This window comes from Pezoporus flaviventris, unplaced genomic scaffold, assembly GCF_033815535.1.
Source record: "Pezoporus flaviventris isolate CSIRO_AGI_PZ_B2104156 unplaced genomic scaffold, CSIRO_AGI_Pfla_v1 ptg000006l, whole genome shotgun sequence".
NCBI lineage: Eukaryota > Metazoa > Chordata > Aves > Psittaciformes > Psittacidae > Pezoporus > Pezoporus flaviventris.
Window position 1 is genome coordinate 2,399,248 of NW_026892554.1, and position 23,852 is coordinate 2,423,099.

Below are 23,852 nucleotides of genomic sequence, written 5' to 3' on the forward strand. Positions count from 1 at the left end.
AGCACCAGACAACACCACATTCATCTGTCTTTAGAACATATTTCCCACCTCCCGCAGGAGCCTTTAGAGAATGTTAATGAGGGGCTTTGACCTATTTTACATTTTGTTAACACTTGATGTCAAACTGAATTAACTGGGAATATTGAGACATGAAGTTTCTATTAAAGTTGTGGTTATTTTAACAGAGTGTGTCTACAGTAGGAGGTAGGGTGGTGTCGGACCAGGGGCCTGGATTTTTTTAACTTACTTTTCAAGTATGTGCATCTCTGTCTTATAAAATGGAAGCTATTACATTTCAGGAGTTGGTTGCATGAGGCTCTGACAAGTACAGGCCCTCCCCATTTCCCCATCACTTGTGCTCACGGTGTCTCTTTACAGAGAAGTCCATCCCTCAGGGGAACATGCTTTGGTTTTCACCTTATTAGTTATTTATGTTCAGCTGATTACGTTCTCTGCCTTGAGGCTGTTTCACCCTTTCTTATAAGTTGTTTCTTTCCCTGCACAACAGCCTCTCCCTGCTGGGGAATGAGAGGAGCAAGTAAATCCCTGATCCTTCCCTTGCCAGCAGGACAGGAGAGAGTGTTGTTCATGAAGAATAGAGTTTATGGAAGCTAAATTAGGACAAGAATAGATGAAATAAGTTTATGTCATCAGGTGTTACTTTATGCCAGATGTGCATATGGGGGATTTCAATAATTCTAGGTTAATGTGAAGGAGCTTGCCTTTATATTCTTGTAGCTATGAGTTAAATTCCTGGAATAGAGCCAATAGGAGGAAGAACACGGGAAAGTAACTTTTAGCATGATAGTTAAAAGAACTCGTAACACTGGGGTTAGGCTGGAAGATGAGTTTTATCATATATAAAATCTTTTGCAAACTCATACATGGTCATAAACACAAAAATAATTCTTCTTTAAACTAGATATTTAGTTTCTTATTAAAAGGATTCTTGAATACTTAAATAGAGCGCTTTTAAAAACCCCAACAGCAATACAGAGTAGACAGGAGCAGAACATCACCACGCTGGGTTACAGTTCAAGTTCTGACATCAGCCGAGACATCCAGTAGTGCCAAATCCCTTATCTCCTCCAGCAGTTGGTATAAGCTGGCTCCCTTGGTCTGGCAGTACTTCTCAAAGTCTTCATCAATTACTTCAACTCTTTTCTCCTGGGCATGCTGGGCAGCTTCTGCTGACTGACTGACTGCTTTCACCAAGTCACATTTCACCCTCTGACAGTTCCTCTGGGAAACCTCCATGTCCACAGTCTGGTGCGGTGCATTCTTGATTATTTCAAGCTTGATGGTGTCAGCATGGCAGCGGGAGGTCTGCACCAGCATCTTCACCTTAAAACCAAGAGAAAAATACTTTATTTCTGATAGTGCTGTTTCCTCTTGCTTCTGATTAAATTGTGTTGGCCCCCCAAAACAAGAGGGATATGGAGCTGGTGGAGTGAGTCCAGAGGGCTTTAACCAGCCAGAGGGGAGACTGAGATGAGCTCTTAGGCAGAAGCTCTTCCCTGTGAGGGTGCTGAGGCGCTGGCACAGGGTGCCCAGAGAAGCTGTGGCTGCCCCATCCCTGGCAGTGTCCAAGGCCAGGTTGGACACAGGCTTGGAGCAACCTGCTCTAGTGGACGATGTCCCTTCCTGTGGCAGGTGTTGGAACTGGGTGAGTTTTAAGGTCCTTTCCAGCACAAACTGTTCTGTGATTCTAAATACTCACCGTAATATGATCAAAAAGGCTTAACGTAACTGAGTCCCCAGTAGTTGTGGTGGAAGTAATTTTGTTCTGAAAGCGCTGCAGTGATCCAGGCTTCCACTCACAGCTCCCATCACCTTGACAAGAGATAACTAAACCTTCTTTGTTTTTCATATATGCTGCAGCTTTGATTCCATATCTATGAAAGAGCAGATGAGCAGAGCCTTTGCTAACCATTTTCACATCAGTTCTCTTAATTTTGAAGCTAGCAAAGATTGTGTAGAAGCCACATAAAGGGGCAGTCAGTGTAACCTGATAACCCTGCTTCAGAGACACTGGTGTGCATTGTCAAATAAACCTCTAGAGTATATGAGAATAGCCCAAAGATGGTGACTGATGTGATTTGAAAGAAACAAAAAGATACAGGGTGATCCATTCTCTTATGTGTTGGGTGGAGACCGAAATGGCCCAATGATGGAAGGGCAGCAGCATTACAGGTTATTCCAGACAGCACAGTGAGGTAACAGTTCTCCATTTCAAACACCTTAAGAGCAGCAGATACTTGCAGTGGGTTCTCTGTAAGGATGCCTGCCTTACTTGGGTAGGTTCTGGCTCTCCAGCCTTGCATCCACGCCAAGTCATCTGGAGACCAGATGCCTACATTGAGCTGGTTTATACCCAAGCTCAGTCTGTGGCCAGGATCAAGCCAGGCCCTAGCTGTATTTATGCAAGTTCAAGGTACTCTTACAGCAGTTTGATTTATCATCCTTGTAGAATGCTGTTTGGGTTTTGTTTCTTTCTTATTAAGTAGCATTCTTATGCCTACATTTGACATACTTGTGAGCTAGTCAGGCAGACAGTGTTGCTACCAGAACTGCACAAAGATCATTAAGCAACCCAAAATGTCCAGAGCCAGTAAGGGAAAGGAAGGGGCTTTCTCTTCCTCCAAGGCTTGGAGATCTGGCCAAGTCCTATAGAAGGCAGCACTCTCTAGTCCTGTCATGACTTGCCTTCTTACACCATTCCCTAGTCAACTTGTAACATATGCAGAACACATTTACTGTACTTTAAAATACAGATGTAAAAGCTCAGAAAATGAACTGTAATGTTAGCTTCCTGCAAAGAGCTGTATTCTACCAGCATAAATCAGCAGCATGATACAGGCGCTTATAAAACCTAACTACCATAAACAGCTTCATTTAAACACTTCTGTGCTTTGTGCTGCCTACTATGAGTAGTTGCTTGAAAGGTGCTCCCAGCCTGCACAGAGTATAGTCTGCTGTTAAGAAAAAGAGCACTGAGGAATGCACAGCTTTGTGGTTTGGGAAATCACTTTCTATTGTTAAAAAAAAAAATGAAAAGGGGGAAACACTCCAGTCATTGTTCTGCTTGGGCAAAAAACGTCCTTCTCATGTTTTGAAGTAACCACACAAAGCATAGTCTTATCATTTCCTCATAGGAACTCCTTCCCAGAGTCAAAGCACAGCAAAGCACTGCTAATGCTTTACAACGGAAATCTAAAACGCAGATATCAGTCACCACCAGGCCAGGCTATGAACACTTCCTTTCTCAAGGGCCAGAGGTGTCCTCGCAGCATTCCAGTAACACTTATGTCTTGTTTTCAAACTCACCTCGGCACAAAAACAAGCACTCCATTTGTTCGTATGGAGTAAATAACACCATCTGCTACGCAGCGCTCGTCTGTTTCTGGGGTTTTGTCTTTGAAGTACATGCACTGGAAGAGTTCAGTAGACTGCTTCTGAGCACGCTGGGCTGCCTGCAGGCACCCCCACCCCCCAAAGAGAGAAGACAAAACAACGTACGTAAGTATTTCAACTGGCTTTCATTTCCATAGTTTCTTTTTCCCACTACTTTCTCCCTTACCCACCCTTAGAAAAATTACATCTAAAAGGAAATCCTACATGTAGTACAGGTGACGTATGAAGTCATTTTTACTACCACTCTCAGGAGAAAAAAACAGTATTTAAGTAAGAAAGCCCCACAGCATTACAAATAAAAACAAAGTGATAACTCTGTTGTAGTACCCAAACACGGTAGTCAGGATCAGTATCACATTCCTTTGGGTGGTGTGAGAACACACACTGAGACACATACAGTGACCACCTTACCCTGTTCCTGTTGTTAATGTGTTTGCACAATTCCTCGAGATCCTTATTACTGAATAAGTTAACATCTCCTTTCTTCAGAGTCGCTGCCATTAGGAGTCTGTGGACAATAATATCAGCATATCTTCTAATTGGAGAAGTAAAATGAGTGTACTTCTCTAGGGCAAGTCCTGTGGATAAAAGAGGGAGCAGTGATAAGCAAGCACAGCAATCCTCTGCCTCCCCGGAACAGTTCAGAATTCAGAACAGGAGTAGCATCAAAACATAAGGTGACAAGATACCATAATGATGAAACTCCTCCTTGGAGCATGAGCCAGTCGAGAAGTACAACGCGTTGGACATGGCATGAGTGGCCATTGAGCGCAGCAGTTGGTTTACAATGGGATCCAATGGGTCATTTGCTTTATCCAGAGACTCGGCCAATGCTTTGTTAGACCTGTCAAAAAAGTGTTAATTCTGGAGAAAATTATGCTGTCCCTGCTCATAATGGTTTATAGTTAAAAAATCCACTAAAAAACAGCCCTTCTTTAGAACATCGTCTCCCACTCACAGAATGGTATTGGGAAAACTGGGTTTAAGAATTGCTACACAGAGCCTGTAACATTGGTACTCAGAACTGCAGTGGTTTGTGACATAACATAGCCAAATACTTCATTGCTTAACTTTAATTAAAACACTTAAGTAATAAGATACCGTGTGTCCATTGCGAAGCCTTTGGCACTGGCACATTCTCGGAGCTCAGTGAAGAATTCCTGCCGTGGTGGAGGGTGCTGCCGCAGCAAAGCTTGCTGAGGAAAATGCTCAGAAATCTTTTTTGCCACCCAGTGGTTGGCAAGAATCATACATTCAGCTACAGTCTCGTGCACCTCCAGGGGCTGCTTCGGGATCAGATCGTGGATGTTGTGTTTATCATCCAGCTGCACTCGGATTTCCACCCCTTCCAGCTCCAGAGCGCCGCAGCTGTCCCGCTTGACTCTTACATGCCGTGCTATATCCGTGAGTTTTGATACCGCCCAAACCAGCTCAGCCAGCTTCTTCTGCCTCGTTCTTTCATCCAAGTCTTTCAGTTCCAGGATATCACCAACCACGCTTGTGTCTCCATCCAATAACCCCTGTGCAGTTTCATAAGTGAGCTTGTACGCGGATCGGATGATGGTTTTGTTGTAGCAGACGCTCAGTATTTCATACGATTCCTTCTCTAGTTCCCACAAGACACTCACAGCGTACCTTAGAGAAGAAATCACAATGCTGTAAGTAGTGCTGGTTCACTTAAACAGGCTTTTCAAGCACATCCAACTGTTACACATTTACAAGTTTCATTCTGGTTGGTTTTCGTTTGGTTTTTTTTAGTGGAAACATCTTTCTCTTCACAAAACAAAGCAGTGCTCAGCAATGCCACTAATTAATGCACTTGCCTGTCAGTCTCATGTATCACAACTTAGTGAGGACCAGCTACAGACTGTAGCAGTATTTTCACCCCTTTGTTGAGGCAGAGTATCCCTAAGATAAGAGGCCACATCTATTCTAAAGCACAGCTATGCTACATGAGTTATTTTTAGTAATTTTTATTTTATTAATCAGATGCACCCCCGATCAATATATCTGCACCCTGCATATCCTCATGCCAGCTAACTCTCTAAATTGTAATAAAAGGGGATAACGGGATGTTTGAGGTACAGGACAATAGTAACAAACATGATCATACACATGGGTGCACGCACACCAGGCTGGAACCCATGTGAAAAAACAAGTGAAAAACAAAGATGCCTTCACTTCTACGTTGCTCTTTAAATACAAAGCAAATTGCTAAAGGCATGGGCTTCTGTCCCTGGGGTAGAGCTGGGGAAGAACCGCCCTCACTCTCCCTGAGTTATCAGCAGTACCGAGTTAGGCCTTATAAAAGTGATCCTGGAATTACAGTTGGACATTCAACATTTATTGTTAACTCCCACTGAAAACAAAAGTATACATGAAAAAAAGCGCACATTCCTGGTGCTCTCTGGAAGCCTCCACAGGGCTGACAGAGGTAGGAAACCTTGCTTTTGCTTCAGAATTTTGTCAGTGCACCTTTTGGCACGGCAATGTATTACAAAGCACTGACCCTATTTCACTGAAAGGTAGTTTGAAACATACACTGTTCTTTCAGTTGAGGATTTAATAACAATACAAAAACATTCAACCAGCTGATGAACAGACTGGCAGCAGCAATTAAATTACTGTAAAGATCTCCTTCCTCAGAAACACTACAGAATCTTACCTATCAACTCCACTGAGCAGAGAGCAGATGTCAGCACTCAAGACAGAGGGCAGCATGTCATAGCGACGATCAGCTAAATAGTAAGTTGTTGCCCTAAGGAATAAAACACATTTACTGTTCTTCTCACAAGGACTCAATGGTGTGTATCTCCCAAGCACTTTTTGGTACAAGCATAGCTTCAGAAAAACAAAACACACAGCATGATTTTAAAAGGTTATTACTGAACACAGAGACATGCAATATCAAAGTATTTTAATAACTATTTGTATAGTACAAAGCCTAATTTTGCCTTCCTCAGTATCTTCGGCTGCCATTAAAGCCAGAAATAGGGCTGTACAAAATAGGCTTAGCTAAGAAGAGGTTAGTTTACATTGCTTTGCAGCTACAAAGAGTATATTTCATGAAGTAATTCAGCAGTTTAAGTTCCAAACAGTGGCAATAAAAGAAACCAGAAAGAATGGAATATTTGGCACAAGTTCAGATATTAAAATATAAATCTGCCAAATAACTCTAGAATTAAACTCATGTAATAGTTCCATTTTGTGGGTGTTCTATGTGAAGATTTGTCCCCTCTGGAATGCAAACAAGTGGTTTGTAAATCCTTCAAATCACAAATGTTAAAGGAGACTGTAAAGCAAGCAGCAGTGAGTAGGGAAAGATAAATCCTAGCTTTGTGGAAAAGAGCAATTTCATCCTAAGAGGGTGAAGCAGTGGGTCAGAAGCAGTTTTTTCCCCAGCAGGCCTATTTCATCCAAATAAAAGCAGAACACCATTAGTTACACAGTAGTTTTCATAAGCTGTTTCCATGACACAAAGAAAGAATGTTTCCTTCCTCCCACTGTTTCTCAGTGTTCCCTTAAGGCAGCATTACAATGTTCTAAGCTCCATAAATTGTCTCAGTTTTAGAAAGTAAGTTACCTTGCTCTGGCCTCAACATCAGTGTAAGAATTTGCTGCCACAAAGTGGGTCACATCTGCAATGTGGACGCCTAATTCCAGATTCCCATTAGGCAGAGTTCTAACAGAGAGAGCATCATCCACATCCTCACAGCCTTTTGGATCAATGCTGAATATCAAGTGTGTAGTTCTCAGGTCAAGACGTTGTTTTTCCTCCTCTGGACTTACTTTCCATGGATTCTTTGAAGAACTCATGGGCATTTCACTCATCTGCACAAAAACATTATTGATGAACATATATTTATATCCTTTTCTACAAAAGGAAGCCAAGAAAATAGATTTAATTAGCTTTCCCTTTTCTACACCAGGAATTGTTTTGTGTACTACTTCACCCTAAACAAATTCTTCTTCCCTTGCATTTTCCAGGTAAGCCTTATTACATGGAAAGTATGAAACAGAATTGAAAAGAATGTACATGTTTTATTAACAACTGATATTACTGTGGTGATACTGCAGCTCTGGCAAACATAACCACTGCATATGGTTTATTACATACTCTTTTTCTTTTTCAATTAATTGGAGGTATCAAAGCAATTATCTACGAGAGCTGCTTCCTCCCCTGCTTGAAGACAAAAGGATTTAAAACAATGATTTTAGTAGGACCAGGTCTTTAGGATCAATACCATGAACACGTATTAAAGGCAGTAATAACCCAAAAGCCTTCCTCAAAATTGAATTAAGAGTTCGTAATCTTCTCATAGCAAACAGATTATTTTAAAATCCCTCTCCTGACTTGACAATTCATAGTATCTACAGAATCACTGTCACAAAAGTAATTGCAGAAAAATCATCTCCAATTGGTTTTCAGCTTTCCGAAACCTGGCAAACCAAGACACCCAGCTGTGAGAGGGTCCCCTGAAAATCAACAGAAAAAGAATGTATCTAATCCCAAAACCAACCTGGATTTCTGAGAAAGGAGCAACACAGATGCTGTTCTCCACCAGAATAGCTGCAATTTCTCCCTCCAGATCTCCAATTCTTCCTAGAACTCTCACAAAGTGTCCATTTGGATACACAGACGTTGACTCCCAAGAATCAATACGCACGACGACTCTATAGTCCTGCCACAAGACAATTCTGTTAGAGCAGCAACCTGCTCCTGACAGGCAACCAATACAAACACCCCTCCAGGGGCACACAAAGCCATCCAAGACTAGCAACCCTGACAACTTGATAGGAAGGAAAGAGAAACCCACAGTGAGAGGCAAACATATACTGAGAATAACATTTCTTTCCTAATCCCACTTGGAAGAGTATAAAGACCCACTTGGGGTTATTATATGGAGAATCTCTATCTTAAATTATAAAAATTAACAATTATTCTTATACCAGAAGAGACATGTTCTGCAATTCTGTGTGCAATTACTTCTTGCCTGTGAAGAAGTACTTAATGTTACAGGGTAAAAGCATCCAGGAATTAATAAGCCCACATTTCTCCTCTCTACAGCAATGGCAGGCAAGTGCCCATAATCCATTATCAATTTGCTGAAAAGCTCTCCTTGCTTTCACCAAAGTTATATATACACATATATATATGTCATAGATGCAATAAAGCCACAAGGGCTACTGCTATTTATACCCCTGATATGACCTTTAATTTATCAGAAAAACCCCAAAGCAAATAGTATATAAATGCTCAGGTAGCTGGGCTATGGCCCAAATTCAGAGCTCAAATAAGCTTTGTTACCTGAAGCTGATGTGGTTTTAACAGGAATTGAACACATTCCTTTGAGGCAGCAGTTGAACCACTCTCCCAGGCTTCATTTGATTCATATTTGTACCCATGTTTTTGCCAAGGGAAACATCATTACAGCGTGTTACACCCACACAATTCTGTAGGAACACGGGATAACAAAACACTTCTGTCAAATTACCTGGAGTGCTTCAGCTTGCTGGGTACTGATCCGGATTTTGGGAATTCTGTAGTCCCAAGGTGTAACAAGGACCTTCTGAGCATTTCTGCCCTGGGGCTGGCTCTCTTCTCTAGAGGGGAAAGTGACCACATAATCCCTCCAGTTCTTCTGGATGATTCCAACAACTTTACCTTTTAAGAAGGAACATTTTTGGCTGTACATTAATGAGTTAGGAACATGAGAGCAAATATGTGGGAGGTATAGAAGAGTCAATGCTTCGCAATACTAATGTGTCCACAAATCTGTATTACAATTGCTAATAACATTTGGCATGCAAATAATACAAGCTTCTTATAAATTATCACTGGCACAGCCAGATTTTAATGAGCTTTTCTGTTTATGTAGAGACTAACTCATTGTATAGATTGCAATTGACACAGCACATCAATTATGCAGAGAGATTCCCACTCCTACTGAGATGTGGCAAATTCCAGTAAAAAAGGAAATTGAAAGGATCAAAATAAGGCATTTTCTTGCAGGAAGAGATTTAACCTCTTAAAACTTTTAACTCTGACCTCAGCAAACTTTTAAGCTGTAGTAGTACACACAGAGTAGTATTTTCAAGTAAGACTCTGAGTTTCCATGGTACACAGGCAGGTCACATTGCAATGGGAGCTGGATACTTCTTACCTTACAGAAATCTTTTTCATCTTACATGTTATTTATCATCAGGAATTAAAAGGATGAAGTTATCTTTCTGTCTAATCAACAGTGATAGGGGAGAACTTGAGTGCACAGCCTGGTGAATTGGTCTCTATTAGAATTGCAGTTCATCTCTCAGAGCTGTGAAGAGTGACAGTGTGGGCTTGGGTAGCAAAGTGCTCCTGCCTCAGTATTTTAGGAAGGTAACTGCAGTAACTGACCTATTTCTGAGAATGAAATGAAAGGGGTTTACACATGGAAACAATCTCATGGCTTTCTTGTTGGGATACATTACGATGCTTTAATTTAGGATAACCACTTCAAATTTACTATGGCACAAAATACGTGATAGTGACAGAAATGGAGGGAAGGGACTCTCTAACGAAAAGCACAGCTCAGAGCAAAGAAGTGAGGTGATCTTAACAAAACCTTTACCTGTGGGCATAGGGTCACCAGTGGTGTCCGATGGTGCTTTATCCTCAGTCTCATTTTCACAGAGGGCAACAGTCCTTCCTTTCCACTCATGCAAAGGCAGTAACTCAACAGCCACCATGTCACCGTGGATTGCACGATTTCGAGCTTTGGCCCCGTAAATAAGGATGTCACTTTGAATTTCTAAATTTAAAATAAAAAGAAATAAAACTATAAACTTCTAAAAACAAAAATCAAATCCCTTCACTCTTGGCAGCATTCTGCTGAAAGAAGAGAAAATTATATTTGCAATATGATTTCTTCCATAAAGGACTACTGGCAAGCAATTAATATTGCAATTAAAACTAAAACTTTGTCCTCTTTAATAAGGCAATATTAAGCAATTCTGTAAGTGCACTTTTGGCTAAAAAGATGCATCGGTTGGGATGAGCTCACTGTTCTTAGGCAGCAGTTTAGAAACACTCACGGTTACACTGTGGAAATCCCTGCCACAGGATTCTGGGCAGGGTCCAGAATAAAACAGGATTTAAAAAAATGATTAGTATATTGAACACTTGCTTGCCTGCAGGGTCTGTCAGAGGAACATTTGAAAGTGGGACAAGAGATTTGTGCAAGGATAATGAGCTGTTCCTCCAAGGTATTTATTACTAGCTCATATCAGAAAGACACTACTGGTGTTCCAATCCAATCCAAAAGGTATTGTTCCTATTATGCTCACAATAACCAGCTTCTAATCCTGCCACCATCTATACAGACATTTATTTCAGTCAAACAAGTGGTCATCTGAAGCAGGAGCAAAGCACAGGGTAACAATTTGGAGCAGTATTCAACTTCAGAAAAAGTATAGGAAACCTGTCAGCAGGACATGAGTCCAAAACATGGAGGAAAGAGGACATAAAAGGTATTGTTTTCTCCTGAGGTTCACCCTCTGCATTCATCTTCCCCTCCTTTCTGGCCCATGAATAAACCGAGCATTGCAGTATCTTAGCTTCACCTTCCTCAATAAGTGAACAGCTACATACAGATGGCTCCATGGCATCATGCAAGCAGCACAGACAGTGTCAAAAAGGCACTGCTTAAACCCACTTGTTGTCTTTTCACCTGTTTCTTTGCTGCTAAATCCCTGAAGTCGAACAAAAGCTTCCAGCTGAGCTCTGTGCTTATTGACACTCAGTGCACCCTGAAAGAAAATAACAGATAAAGAGTGAAACTGTTACACCTCTAAATAACCAACCTTAAAGTATAAAATCTTTAGTGTTACAATTGTTTTCACAAACTGGTAGGCTTTATTGATATGTAGGTTATTCTGAACACAACCATTCTCTCTACAGGGGAGAATAAATGATGCAGAACCAAGTCCTCACTTATGGAAAAGAGTGGGACGTTCTTCTTGTTTCCTTTCCCCTTCCCGCTATAGCGTTTCTTTATCTAATCAGTCTAATTCAGGCAACTAAAGGGACCAAGTGCAAGATGGCATTGTGCTGTGTATGCTCTCTGTATAGCAAATTACCTGTATATATCTTCCAGATTTGATCCCAGCCTCCAATACTTCCAGAGGTAAGTGCTCAGGATATTCTTTTCCATTGTTTTCTTGGCTTTCAATCTCCCGTTCACGCCGAGCTTGAAGTATAGAGTCAAAGAGTTCACGGGCAGCCTTTAAGTCAGGCCAAAAGTTATCCAAGTAATTCTGTATGCACATATATGAACAAACATCAAAGTATTTAGAAGTCTCTGCTCTTTCAATCACACATCTGGAAAGCCCATAATGGGTAAGAGCTGTCTCATGCTACACTGAAATACCACTTCCAAGCGGTAATGAAGTGTCTGCTCTAAACACCCCAGATTTATCCCAGATTCAGCTTAACCCATTTATTAAATACAGCAAAGGAGGTGTGACTGTTAAGTTGGCAACCTAGACCAGAGATTCACAAAAGTTTACTACCTACATACCCCATCCAAGCTACGTACTTCTCATTAAGTGCCACAGCAGAAGAATTAAACTGGCAACTCATCATTATTTTTACACTTCTTGTACAATGCCACATATGGGCCACTTCCCATTGCCTTGTAGCAATTAAAATACCAGCATCATCATTTTTATATAGCTTTAAGGTAAACCTGTTTGGTCCTGGTTTTACTCAACATTCTTTCACAGCTGCACATGAACATGTCATCCACATATCCCACTGATATCCCCAGCAACTAACTGGGGAATGAATTACCTTCTCATGCATCACTGTATCCTCAGTAGTCAAGGCTAAAGGAAACTGGCAGAATAATGCTGATGGATATTAAGGCTACGACTGTACACGGACTGCTTGCCTTCCAGGTTTAGGCAGCTGGCTGATGTCACTAATCATTGTTCATCTGTGTCAAATTCTTTAAAAATAAGGAAAACCATGAGCAGAGTTACTAAGAAAGATGGCCTCTACCTTTGGAGCTGCTGTTTTGTTTTTCAGTTCCCTAGTTTGCTCACTGCAATGATGTCCCCATGACTGACATCTTAGCCTTTTTTGATAAATGAAGACATGAGTTAGCATCATAGTTTTCCTAAATGTAAACTCTGAAGCGATTTGCACTACACATTGGGCTTTAATGTACTCGATTCATCATTTTGATGCAACATAAAAGAAACCTTCCTCTGTTTGTCTAGCATGTTACCTTGAAGGAAATCACAAACACTCCTTCCGTTTCATTTCCATACTGCCTGATAGCATCTTCATCTTCTGTTACCATAACAATTGGCATCTGACCTGAGCAGTGATTATAGTACCAGACCGCTGCATTGTAAATACTCCTAGAAAAGCAAAGTTTGAAATAAGATTTCTGGCATATCCCATTTGTTACTTGCAAGACATTTGCCAGCCTTGTTTAAAGGAGATTTTGGGTTAAGATGCACACTTTTGAGAGATATACACCAAGCTACATGAACTTTCTATCTGCAAAAACTATGTGTCATACTTTAAGCACTAAAAGAACAGAGGAATGTTTCCTTCCAAATACATCCACTCCTGCCCTTGCTGCAACATGACATGTTGCTCCTCTGAGTAGAAGTTTGGAAAAAGCAAGCTGGAGCTGTCAAGACTTCAATGTTATGGTGCTTGCAGGCTCTCAAACAATACATCTAGCAGCCCAATAAGATATGTGTCCTACTCGTTGTGTTAAAGCATTCTTCAAAATGGCTGTGGAACTTTAAAATGACCCAGCTTTTTTAGCACTACTCCATGTAATTAAGTACACTTGTGTCTGTTTTCCTTATAAAATATTGACGCTTCCTTAATCACAAAAGCACAATCTAGACTTCCACTGTTCCAGAGCCAAGCAGAGGAAGAGTATGAACTCTTATGCACCAAATGCTTTCTAACATTCCTAAATACAATGCCAGGATGTTGTCCAGCATAATACTGCATAAACCAAACCTGGTCTGCCATTTCTCCATGGATTCTCCCTTCTCTCTCGGCAAATAACAATGCTGATGGAATTCATTAGCAAATACGGCACAGTCGTGACGGGCATCCTTTGCTAGATTTCGTAGCTTGTTGTACTGCCTGGAATAAGAAAAAGATAAATAAATACAATCTTATGCTTTCTTTTGATAATACTACTTTAACTCCAGAGGAAAATACAGCTGAAAAACTCAACGAAAAGTACTCCCATGCACCAAGAAATGCATTCATTAGATTACACCATTGCTGACAAAACCCACAGCATAATTCGTAAGCAAGCTTTTCTTACTTCTATTATAGTTATTTTTAAACATACTTCTTTTCCAGTGAGCCCCACAAAACATCATAAGTATTCAGGAACTTATTTTGCCACTTCTGGGACAAGAGCTGTTTCTTCAGATGTGTTTGTGCTTTAGAATACAGAAAAGCCTTAATGGCAAATTATACTCTCATATACTCTCATGCTACAGCAACACATAGGTTAATGTCTGGTAAGGTAAGTACCATATAATGGTATTAATTGCTCCTCAAAGACAAGTGCTCAGTCTTTAATACAGCAAATCAAAACCATGTCCTTAATCTAGTTGTGGCACATGATACTTGATCATTACTGCAAAGTCTCCTTAATTCCTGTCAAAAGCCAACTGATTAGTTAATAAAGCTACAGGTTTAACATCACTCCTATCAGGGAAAACTGCAACAGGCATTGATGTCCATGGACCACACAGGATCAGAGTTCTTTCCCTTCTGTGAAATTATATGAGGACCTTTGAAAGACTTAAAACCAAATTAATTTGGTTTTAAAACCAAACTCAGACTTTTAAAACCAAATTAATTTGCTTTTAAGTGTATTTGTATATACATTATTTGCTGACTTCGGGTTACTGTGTTTACATATACATTTTACTATATTAGTTTCTTCAATCTAACTTAAAAATAAGTTATTATAGGGTAAGTACCTGCGTCCTTTTTGATGTTGCAAAGCTTGACACGCTGTTTGCATAAAGATGATACCCTTCAGCTCCGGAAACTCAAGAATCTCAAGGTAATCCTGAACCACCTTGCAGTCAGGGACGACATAATGTGTAACATCATCCGATAACAACTTGCCATCTAAAACAGAATTTGGAGTTCAAAGGTTTAAACCTTCAGTTGCAATATGGAGCTCTTAAAAATAGTTTCAGACGTCTGGAAATTTGGAGTTATGCATCCTCAAGGGTATACACGTATCTGTTTCTGATGAACAAAATTATGACTACTATGGTGTAACTCTGTAGCGCAATCTCTGAAATTTGTGACAGAGCCCTTTTGTACCCACTGATGCCAAAATTTCATGCAAATTTATCCAAATGAGTGAAAAATATCCATTTAAAGAATGCATGTAACAGTCCCTTTTTTTTTTTCTGCTTTCAGATGGAAAAGGAAACTACGCATCTGCCACAGAAAATCTTTGCATGGAATTTTCAAAGGGTGTAGAATTAACCTGTTACACTGCTTCCATAGCACTCTCTACTAAATACAATTCATTTAGAGCAGGCTGCTTTTCTACATCTTTACATAAAAGAATACAGATAAGGCTATGCCTGGAGAAAAGCAATGCTACTGCAAGATGATGATGTTCTTGAATCTAAATGATCAACTATCATTGCTAATTTTCTCTAAAGAGACTCCATCCCTTAGGAATACACCATCAAAATACCACAATCAAGCCATTTCAGGTGCCATCTTAAAATGTGCTTCAAAATTAATGAATTTAATTGCTTTAGATACTTCAAAGATTACCCAATAAACTTTAGGGCGGGGGGGGGACCTCCACCGAATTTTCTCTCTATCCCTTATGGTATTATAAATACTGAATTTACCCTAGTGCAGGCAAGTTATATATATAATACAAGTATACAGATCTTGATGAGTCAGGTTACTTTCATGTACATCTTAGAAGGTGACACAGGATAATTAACTGTGATCACTAGAAGTGTGAATCCAGCAGGCACAATTCTCCAGACAGTAACATGGCCCCAAAATGCATACAAGAAAGCTGATATTTATTAATAATTCAGAAAAGCACTAAAAGTGAAATGTCTCTTAAAGATTTATGTAATCTACCCACATAGAGCTATCCTTGCCTGACCTATATATTTAGATCAGAATAACTTCCAAGTAGGCATAGCATACCATTACAGGTAGATGTGATTTATGTAGGCAGTCTCTCCCAGTGCATGAAATAAGTTTGCTCAGCTCGCTGTGCAAAGCCAGGAATGAATCAGAGTCATGGGATAGTTTGGGTTGGAATGGACCTTAAAGTTCATCCAGTTCCAACCCCCTGCCACGAGCAGGGACACCTTCCACTAGGTTGGACCAGGTCGCTCCAAGCCCTGTCCAACTTGGCCTTGAACACTTCCAATGAAAACAAATGTTTACCTCACCTCAGAATTACCTAGAATTAATTTACCTGGAGTTATTATAGAGACATATTCCAACACCCATCTAGAGCACAAATTACACTGAAGTCCAGAAGAGGGGAAGTTAGGCATGGCAAGGGAGAGAAGACTTTTTTTTGTGGTATATGCCTGTTATTTATCCTTAAGGAATTCATAACCAAATGCAGTACGTTAGGGAGCAGTAACTATCATTAGTTCTGACATCCTAGACAGCAGTGATACACTACACTGCCTTCCACTCTCAACTGCAAAAGGCACCTAAACCAAAAGTAACAACATCTATCAGAAAAAAGAAGAGGTAAAATTGTAAACCTTTTCTTTCAGGTAAGGAAATAATGTCCTTTATTTAAATAGGCTGGATACTGTGTTAGTTATTTCCCTAAATTGTGCTATTGAACTACAGCAAAACACTCTGAAATATCAACCAAAGGTCATATGATGATCTATGGCGCACTTAATACCCGACAGCGTGTAACAACAAATCTAGACACCATCGGGGCTGCCAGTGTTCCCATGTCTGAGATGAGCCGATACAACACAGGCAATTAGTTAATTACTTAACAGAAATAACTGCTGGTGCAGAATTACAACCACCCCGAGTTAATGGCTTGACCCCACTGTAATTACTTAACAGGTACGTGCAGAACTTAATTCATGCTATAAACCACTAACCTGGAGAAATCAATGCACTTTTAAAAGATGTTTTATAGAAAGCAAACTGAAATGTGAAAAATCCTTTAGCCTTTTATGACTGTGAAGCGCTATAACCCACCACCCTGCACAAGCTAAGGCACTTTAAAACTATCTCTTAAAGAAACTTTTAAAGGAGCTTTAAAAAAAGCCTTGAACACTCCTCCAGCCCTTTATCACTCTCTGTAAATCAGCGCACAGCTAAATCCTATAGCAAATAACTTCTCAATTCCCTTTTCTGAACGCGCCTCTTATCTCTGACTGCTCTGCACGAGTGACTGCTGCTGCATCCTCCACACGACACCGTTCGGCTTTTCCACTACTTTATATGTCACTCAGTTCCGTCCGGACCCAGCTCGGGACCGGCCACCAGCGGCCACGACGCCCCGCTCCCCCCTCCCTCCAGGCCTTATTTCTCTTCTCTTCACCGCCCATACCGCTCGCTGTTCCCCTGCACCCGGTCCCGCCGGTTCCCATCAGGCCTCCGCGCCCGGCACCCGGCTTGGCAAGGCCGCACGGACCCCGCCGCCCCAGCTCTGGCCTACAACAGCCGTGTGGCAACCCACCCACTGCTCACTCCGCACGTCCTCCAGCCCGTACCCCGCTGCCTCTCCCCCCAACCCCACCCGGCACCCCCAGCCTCAGGCCGCCAGCCCCCCTCACCGCGCGGGCAGCCGGCGCGGCACAGGGCGCTGCGGCACGGCACGTCAGGGCGGAGGTAGTGCTCCCGCACGACGCGCACCGAGCGGCCCTGCTGGCCCCGCAGCTGCAGCACCTTCTCCGTACGCAGCATCGCCGCGGCCGGGGGATCGGAAGCCCCACAAACAGGCCCGCCGCTCGCGGGGCGCATGCGCAGGGCGCGGGGGCGGTGCAACCGTAGGAGGCGGGGCCTCAGTGGAGGGGTGGGAAAGAGCGGGAGGGGCAAGAACGGGGAGGGGCGGGGCGAGGAAGCCGGAGCGGCATCTGATTGGCGGGACCTAAAGGGCGGTCCTGGAGGGGCGGTACGTGAGGGACGTGACCTAAGGGGCGGTGCCGGAGGGGCGGTACGTGAGGGACGTGACCTAAAGGGTGGTGCCTCAGGGGCGGTGCCTCAGGGGCAGTACTTGAGGGGCAGTACCTGGAGGCGGGGGCGAGCTGAGGGGCGGTGCATGAAGGGCGGTGCATGAAGGGCGGTGCATGAAGGGCGGTGCATGAAGGGCGGTGCATGAAGGGCGGTGCATGAAGGGCGGTGCATGAAGGGCGGTGCATGAAGGCGGGTGCGAGCTAATGGGCAGCACCTGAGGGATGATGCCTGAGTGAACTGGGGCCATAGCTTAAATAGCAGCACGTGAGGGTGGGCGCGAGGTGAGGGATGGCACCTGTGGGGAGTGTTTAAGGGCGGGAGCCCGCTGAGGGAGCAGGGCGGGAGCCCGCTGAGGGAGCAGGGCGGGAGCCCGCTGAGGGAGCAGGGCGGGAGCCCGCTGAGGGAGCAGGGCGGGAGCCCGCTGAGGGAGCAGGGCGGGAGCCCGCTGAGGGAGCTTTAAGGGGCTGTGCTGGAGCTGAGGAGGATACCGGCTATTCTTAGGTGCTGAGTCCTAGGACAACTCTAGTGTGAGCAGAATGGACAGATTCCTCTCCGGTGAGGGAAAACCAGGGACATTTGGGGGACAGTGGAGAGGCAAGTGAAAACAGGCTGTTAAGCTCTATCAGGCTGCAGAGGTGTGAGGGAGGGGTGGCTCTGGTGAAGATACATGCAGGGTTTTTCTGTTTGATCCTAGTTTGCTTATTACGAGGGCAGCATTGTGGGGTTTTTTTTGGTGCTGGAGGATTGAAAAGGGGTCTAGGAAGAATAAGCATAGATCAGGGCGGTCTCCTTGTGCCTAAGCTGTAGTCCCACATAAATGCACATGTGTGGTTCTCCGTTGTCTTCCATGGTACCTTCCAGGAGAAGTCCCAGGTCTGTTTCATGTCTCATCTATTCTTTGCATTTATAGAAGGGAAGATAGAAGCACTGAAAGATTAAGTCTATCTCAAGCTGAGATAAAGCAGTGGAAGGTCAGGAGCATGATGGGCTGTTTCTGTGTCCGAGTCAGTGCTCTGTAAGTATGGCATTTTGGGGATGGTTATTTTGACTACTAGGAAAGCATTCACACTTTACTAATAAAAATTGCCTACATCATAACTTCACTTGAACATAAATACATAGTGCAAACTCTCTAGCATTTGTCCTTATGAGGAAAAGAAGCCTGGGAAAGTGCCAAGGCAGAGTGTCGCTGTGTGTTCCTGTTTATTCTACTTCTTATTTTTTCACATGTTTTATAAAATGTGTATCTCCAATGACTAATACTTCCAAGTAACCAGTTGATGCCAGTAAATGGAAGTGCCATCTGTAAGAAACTCATTTTCAGAAGCCAACTTCTCAAGCATATGAGGAGGAGGAGGTGTTAAAACTTAGTGAGAGATGACCAAAGTATAGACCTGGTTTTGGTAGTCAGGATGATTTCAGGCTTATTATGTAAGCAGGATGTGAGAGGAGAGGGGAAATGGAGACCAAAATGCAGGAGCTGTTGTTCACTAGTAACAAAGATGAAATAACCGGTAGTGAGAGAAAGGGGAAGAAAAACACAACATTTGGGAGGAAAGCTATTTAATTCAGTTTGAAATGTGACTGATGCTGATTGCTGACACAGCAAAGAGCACAGATCAGTGTGCTTGCTCTGTGCTATTCAGGGGCTGCAATAAAATGAAGGTTAATTAAATAAAATTGAGATCACTGCTCTCAAATGTTTCCTCTTTCACAGAGAAAAATAGAAGACTTTTGGGCTAAGGTCATGCACTGCTGATGTTGAACGGCTGTGTGCTTATTGCTAATATTCTAGACAGAAAATGTTTAAAATTCTCTTCCTCTTTTGGAGAGCAACCTCATGTGAGTAAAAAGCACGGTTGAGACATGAAAGCCAAGAGAACTGCTTATGCTTTATTTAATAACTGAGTTTGTCCAGTGATATCAGAGACAAACTTTAATGCTCATCTAGCAATTGTCTTCCTACATGGCAAGAAGTTTGTGCAAGGACAGCCAAAACTAAGGGGATAACAATAGCATCTTTAATTGGTTTAAAATAAAAGCTGCAAAAGTGAGTAATGGTATTGGACAATCATTAAATGTTGAAGAATGAAGGTGGAGGACAGCGCAGCTGCACAATAATGTGCTATGTGTTTCATCATGAGGTTTTCCTTAATTAAGTGCCTGGGAAACAAAGCATGGTAGAACAGAAAGCAAGCAATACAAATATTCTTTTCATAGAGTATTCCTTACTTCGTACAGTGCTGCCCTGGATAACGCCGGTGAGTGCTAGAGAAGCTTTTATTTTAAGTGAATGAGAGAAGTGTCTTTGAAGTTCAGTGGCATGTTCTTGCCCATGTTGGGAAGTGTGAGCCTCCAAGGAGGTCTCCCTGCTTGGAAAAGCATGTTGAGTGATACAGTATGGAATTCCAGTGTAGCACCTTTTGAGGGAAGTTGCTCAATATTTTGACAAAGAACCATTTCAGGGCATTGGAGAATATCAGCTTTTGGCTCAAGTTTCCCATCTTGAAGACTGACTCATCTAACAAATACCTAAAACCAGTATGGTTGAGGAGACCCATTTCAAATGCAGAAGTAGACGTTTATTATGTAGGTTATTAGTTTTCTACATGTGGAAATGACACATGCACAAAACAAGAGCAGGTATTCTAATATAGGCATGATATATTGTTGGCCATTCAGTGTTCATCTGCTTGCCAGTATTTGCCAGCTGTCACTTTCTGATACACCTCACTTCTGCCCTGGCAAAGCAACTACTGGGTTTTCTTCTTGCAAAGGGACTTCTTCCACAGATTTGTAAACCTGTTGTTATGCTTTCTTTCCTCCTTCCCCCTCTCTCCTGTTGTGAGATGGGCTGGATGGCTAAATTGGGCTTTATCAGCCAAGTTTAAGATGGTGACAGAAGAATAAATAGCAATGTATATAGCAAATTATATTCTGGCTGGCTACTGTGCTTATAAAAAATTCTGCAGTTGAGAGCCTAAAGATGGGGTTATATAAATTGTGAGGTCTAATACAGGCTGTTTAAAGAGAAGAAGATGGAGTAGCACAAACAAGAGACAGAGTATTAAAGTCTGGGATCCACATAGTTGTGGAATCAATAGAAATCATATGTTTCCATTTGAAAAAGACCTTTTTCTTTTCTTTATTTCTCCAAGAACTCTATTGCTGAGGCAGAAGATGGTAAGATTTGATTATCTTAAAGCATATCTTTAAAGTTGGTTCTTCCATTCTTAAAGCAATTTTGAAGCAACTGGCAATTCAGCATCTGCTTCTAACTTATATAAAACTGAATAAATGCTGTCTTTTCTCTTGGAGATTGCTTCTCCTGTGTTGCTGCCTTGCTAGAAGTCAAATATTGTAAAAATGGTACTTACATCTAGAATGGTCTCGAGCTTAATACACCATTCCTTGCAGTCATAAGGAAAAATATAATGCCCAGTTGCACTCTGGATGCTGATACTTGGTGTCCGTTAGGGACTTAGCCCCTTTCCTATTACACAGTAGGAATAAGCAGCTGTGAAGAGGAGCTGCCTCTATTTTCTGAGCAAAAGACTATAAAATCAAGGTCAGTATTCACAGCTTTTTTTTTTTTTTTTTTTTTTATGTAGCTGCCCTTCTGAAGTACGATTTGTTGCCTTAATTTACGAGAAAGCGAGTAAAAACTCCCTGCGTTTGGTAGCTAAACTGTTCGGCTTTTTTTTTTCCTCCCTGAATATCAGTTAGTCCTAAACTTACCCCTTCTAAGTTTGCAATACTGGTTACCACCACTGGGAGACACTATTTAATTGAGTTTGGGATGAAACGCTCACATTTGCTTCTATTACCGTGTCTAATAGGCTAAAATTCAGCCTTTCAGCTCCTGTGAACAAACTGCTTTAAGTTGCTTGTAACATAACCAGACGAATTTCTTCTCAAAATAGACTAGAAATTGATGCTGTTCGGTAATACAAGAAAAAGTCTTGCAGATCTCTTCAAGCATATCAGGAATATGAAGCTGTATGATGTTTACAATTATTGGAGGCATAAAAGCAATTTATCACAATACCTGATATTTTACTGTAGAATGCATTTGATTTTCTTTCCACTACCCTTTCCTCCTTGGCTGCAGTTCAAAAGCTACTACATCACTGAATTGCAAAGTCATGTACTATTTTGTTTCACTTGCTTCTGTACCTTTACTTTGTTTATCCATGGGGTTTTGCTGTGTTTACTGATGAAATATTTCAGATATTATTTAAAGGAAAAGAGCTTTTACAGCAACATTATTATAATATTAAGCTTTAGCTGATTAAGGAGGTTTAGATTATTTGTAGATTACAGTATTTTGGTGGATTCCAGTATTTCTTCTTTCATAAAATAGAAATATATTTGTTATGCTAGAAATTATTAAAGCAATTTAGATAGATCAGAGGAGGAATTCACCATGTCACTATTTTTGTCATCAAAATGCATTTGGTTTGGTTGGAGCCTTCCCCTTGAAATGATGCTATGTGGTGCCTCAGCCGCTGGAGTAACTCTTCCATGGTTCAAAGGATAATGGCTGTCAGAGATGGAAAGACCTAACAGGTCACCTTTTTCAGCCACCACCAAATTGGGGTTGCTCCCTGTAGTATATCTAGCTCGAGTTTAGGGTCAGTGCTGTACGATATAATGCTCTAAGGTTTATTTATTTATATGCCGCAGTAAATAGGAAACAGAATTGCATGGGTGACTTTTTTTACCCTTGCTTTCAAAATAACAAGAAGTTTCTGTGTGAAACTGATTAATTTCCTCTTTGCTTTCTATCATAAGAAATTAAATGGGGTTGACCTGTGGGGAGCTCTGATGTTGTGATTTGCTCTACAAATGAGGTACAAAAGGTTTTCCTTGAGAGTTCAGAGATGTATATTGAACCTAAAGGAAAATATATTGTAGAATATTTTTGGCCTGCAGCTGTGCATCTTAGGGGCTTTACCTTTTTCTCACTAAAAGCTATGAGTAAAGATTTTATGCCCATAACTGCTTTATCCTCTGGCAAATCACACTGCTTGGCTGGGCTGTGTAAATAACAGTTTATTCTATTTGGTTTTAATTGTTTACAAAGGAAAAAAAATAAAGTAAAAGTAATTGTCCTAACTATTGTCAAGTACCAAGTAGCCAGCAAACAGTCAAGTATACCCCTAATTGTATATTGCAATACTTTAATTTATGCTGCCCAATTCTGTATGTAATGATATTATTTGTTTCACGCTCTTACTGTATGTGAAAACTGACCAACAATGGACATTTTGATTTTAGTTTAAAAGTCATAAAATGGCATATGTGCTGCTAACCACTGATTGTGCAATTTGAGGTTTTCGTTTGGCAAATGTTCCAGCTTAAAATGTGTTTTTCATGATTATTGCTCTTATTAAAGCTCATTTGCTCTTCGTGGAAACTGAGCACAAAAGGGATGTGAACAGTCAAAAGAAATCCATTTAAAATTTCAGATTAATATCCAAGGGACACGGATTGCAGTATTTGCCCAGCTCTACTGGGGATCCTCTGCTGCTGATGTCTTATTAATGGGTGCCTTTGTCATTGTCCTTAAGGCTTTCATCACAAATGCTAAATAGTTTTGTTACGACTTCATATTGCAGTCATTATGCAAAATTTCTTCTTGATATTGCTGAAATGCTTCTGTTAGAGCCATCTAGGTGAGAGTGTGCTCACCATCTGTCTGCTCCTTTTTCAAATGGGTTAAAAACTCTGCTGTGATACTAACTACTGGGTTTGAATGTGGTAGAGCTGAAGAAATTCAGGACGTCACCACATGCTACAAGCTGAGACATTACTTCCGATGGCCTTGTTTATGCTAGTGTCAGGGACCCCAGTTAGCCTTCTGTAACTGCCTCTGGAGGAAAAAATGCTTACCTAGTGATAGGAAGAATCTGGATTATCGACCATGAGAGCAAACTCTGTAACTGCTGTTTATTAGCACTTAGACTGAGCTTCTGCATGCTAAGTTGAGCCTTTTTTCTGTGCTTGCTTTCGTGGGAGCAGGATATGTATTTAAGGTTCTTTCCTCCACTGTTTTCACCCACAAGGTGTTATCAAAGTAAAAAAAAAAAACACCAGTAGCTATCCTCTGAGTGCCACACATTCATATAGTTGCCAAATTGTTGCTTGTTAATACTTTACAAAATAGTACAACATCTCCTCTAATCAC

The 23,852-nt window shown here is 41.5% G+C and overlaps 1 protein-coding gene across 1 annotated transcript; it reads right to left on the reverse strand.

The window, feature by feature from the left end:
* Positions 1 to 834: 834 nt before the first annotated feature.
* DIS3L (DIS3 like exosome 3'-5' exoribonuclease) lies at positions 835 to 17,419 on the reverse strand. The gene is made up of 17 exons (XM_061446581.1): positions 17,263 to 17,419; positions 14,428 to 14,581; positions 13,442 to 13,570; positions 12,684 to 12,819; positions 11,533 to 11,709; positions 11,124 to 11,202; positions 10,020 to 10,205; positions 8,910 to 9,073; positions 7,935 to 8,096; positions 6,998 to 7,245; positions 6,080 to 6,172; positions 4,516 to 5,049; positions 4,104 to 4,258; positions 3,826 to 3,992; positions 3,328 to 3,473; positions 1,721 to 1,895; positions 835 to 1,344 (listed from the first exon to the last, which is right to left on the reverse strand). The coding sequence occupies exons 1-17, from the start codon at positions 17,390 to 17,392 to the stop codon at positions 1,036 to 1,038; spliced, it is 3,144 nt and encodes a 1,047-aa protein (XP_061302565.1). The 5' UTR covers positions 17,393 to 17,419; the 3' UTR covers positions 835 to 1,035.
* Positions 17,420 to 23,852: the final 6,433 nt, after the last annotated feature.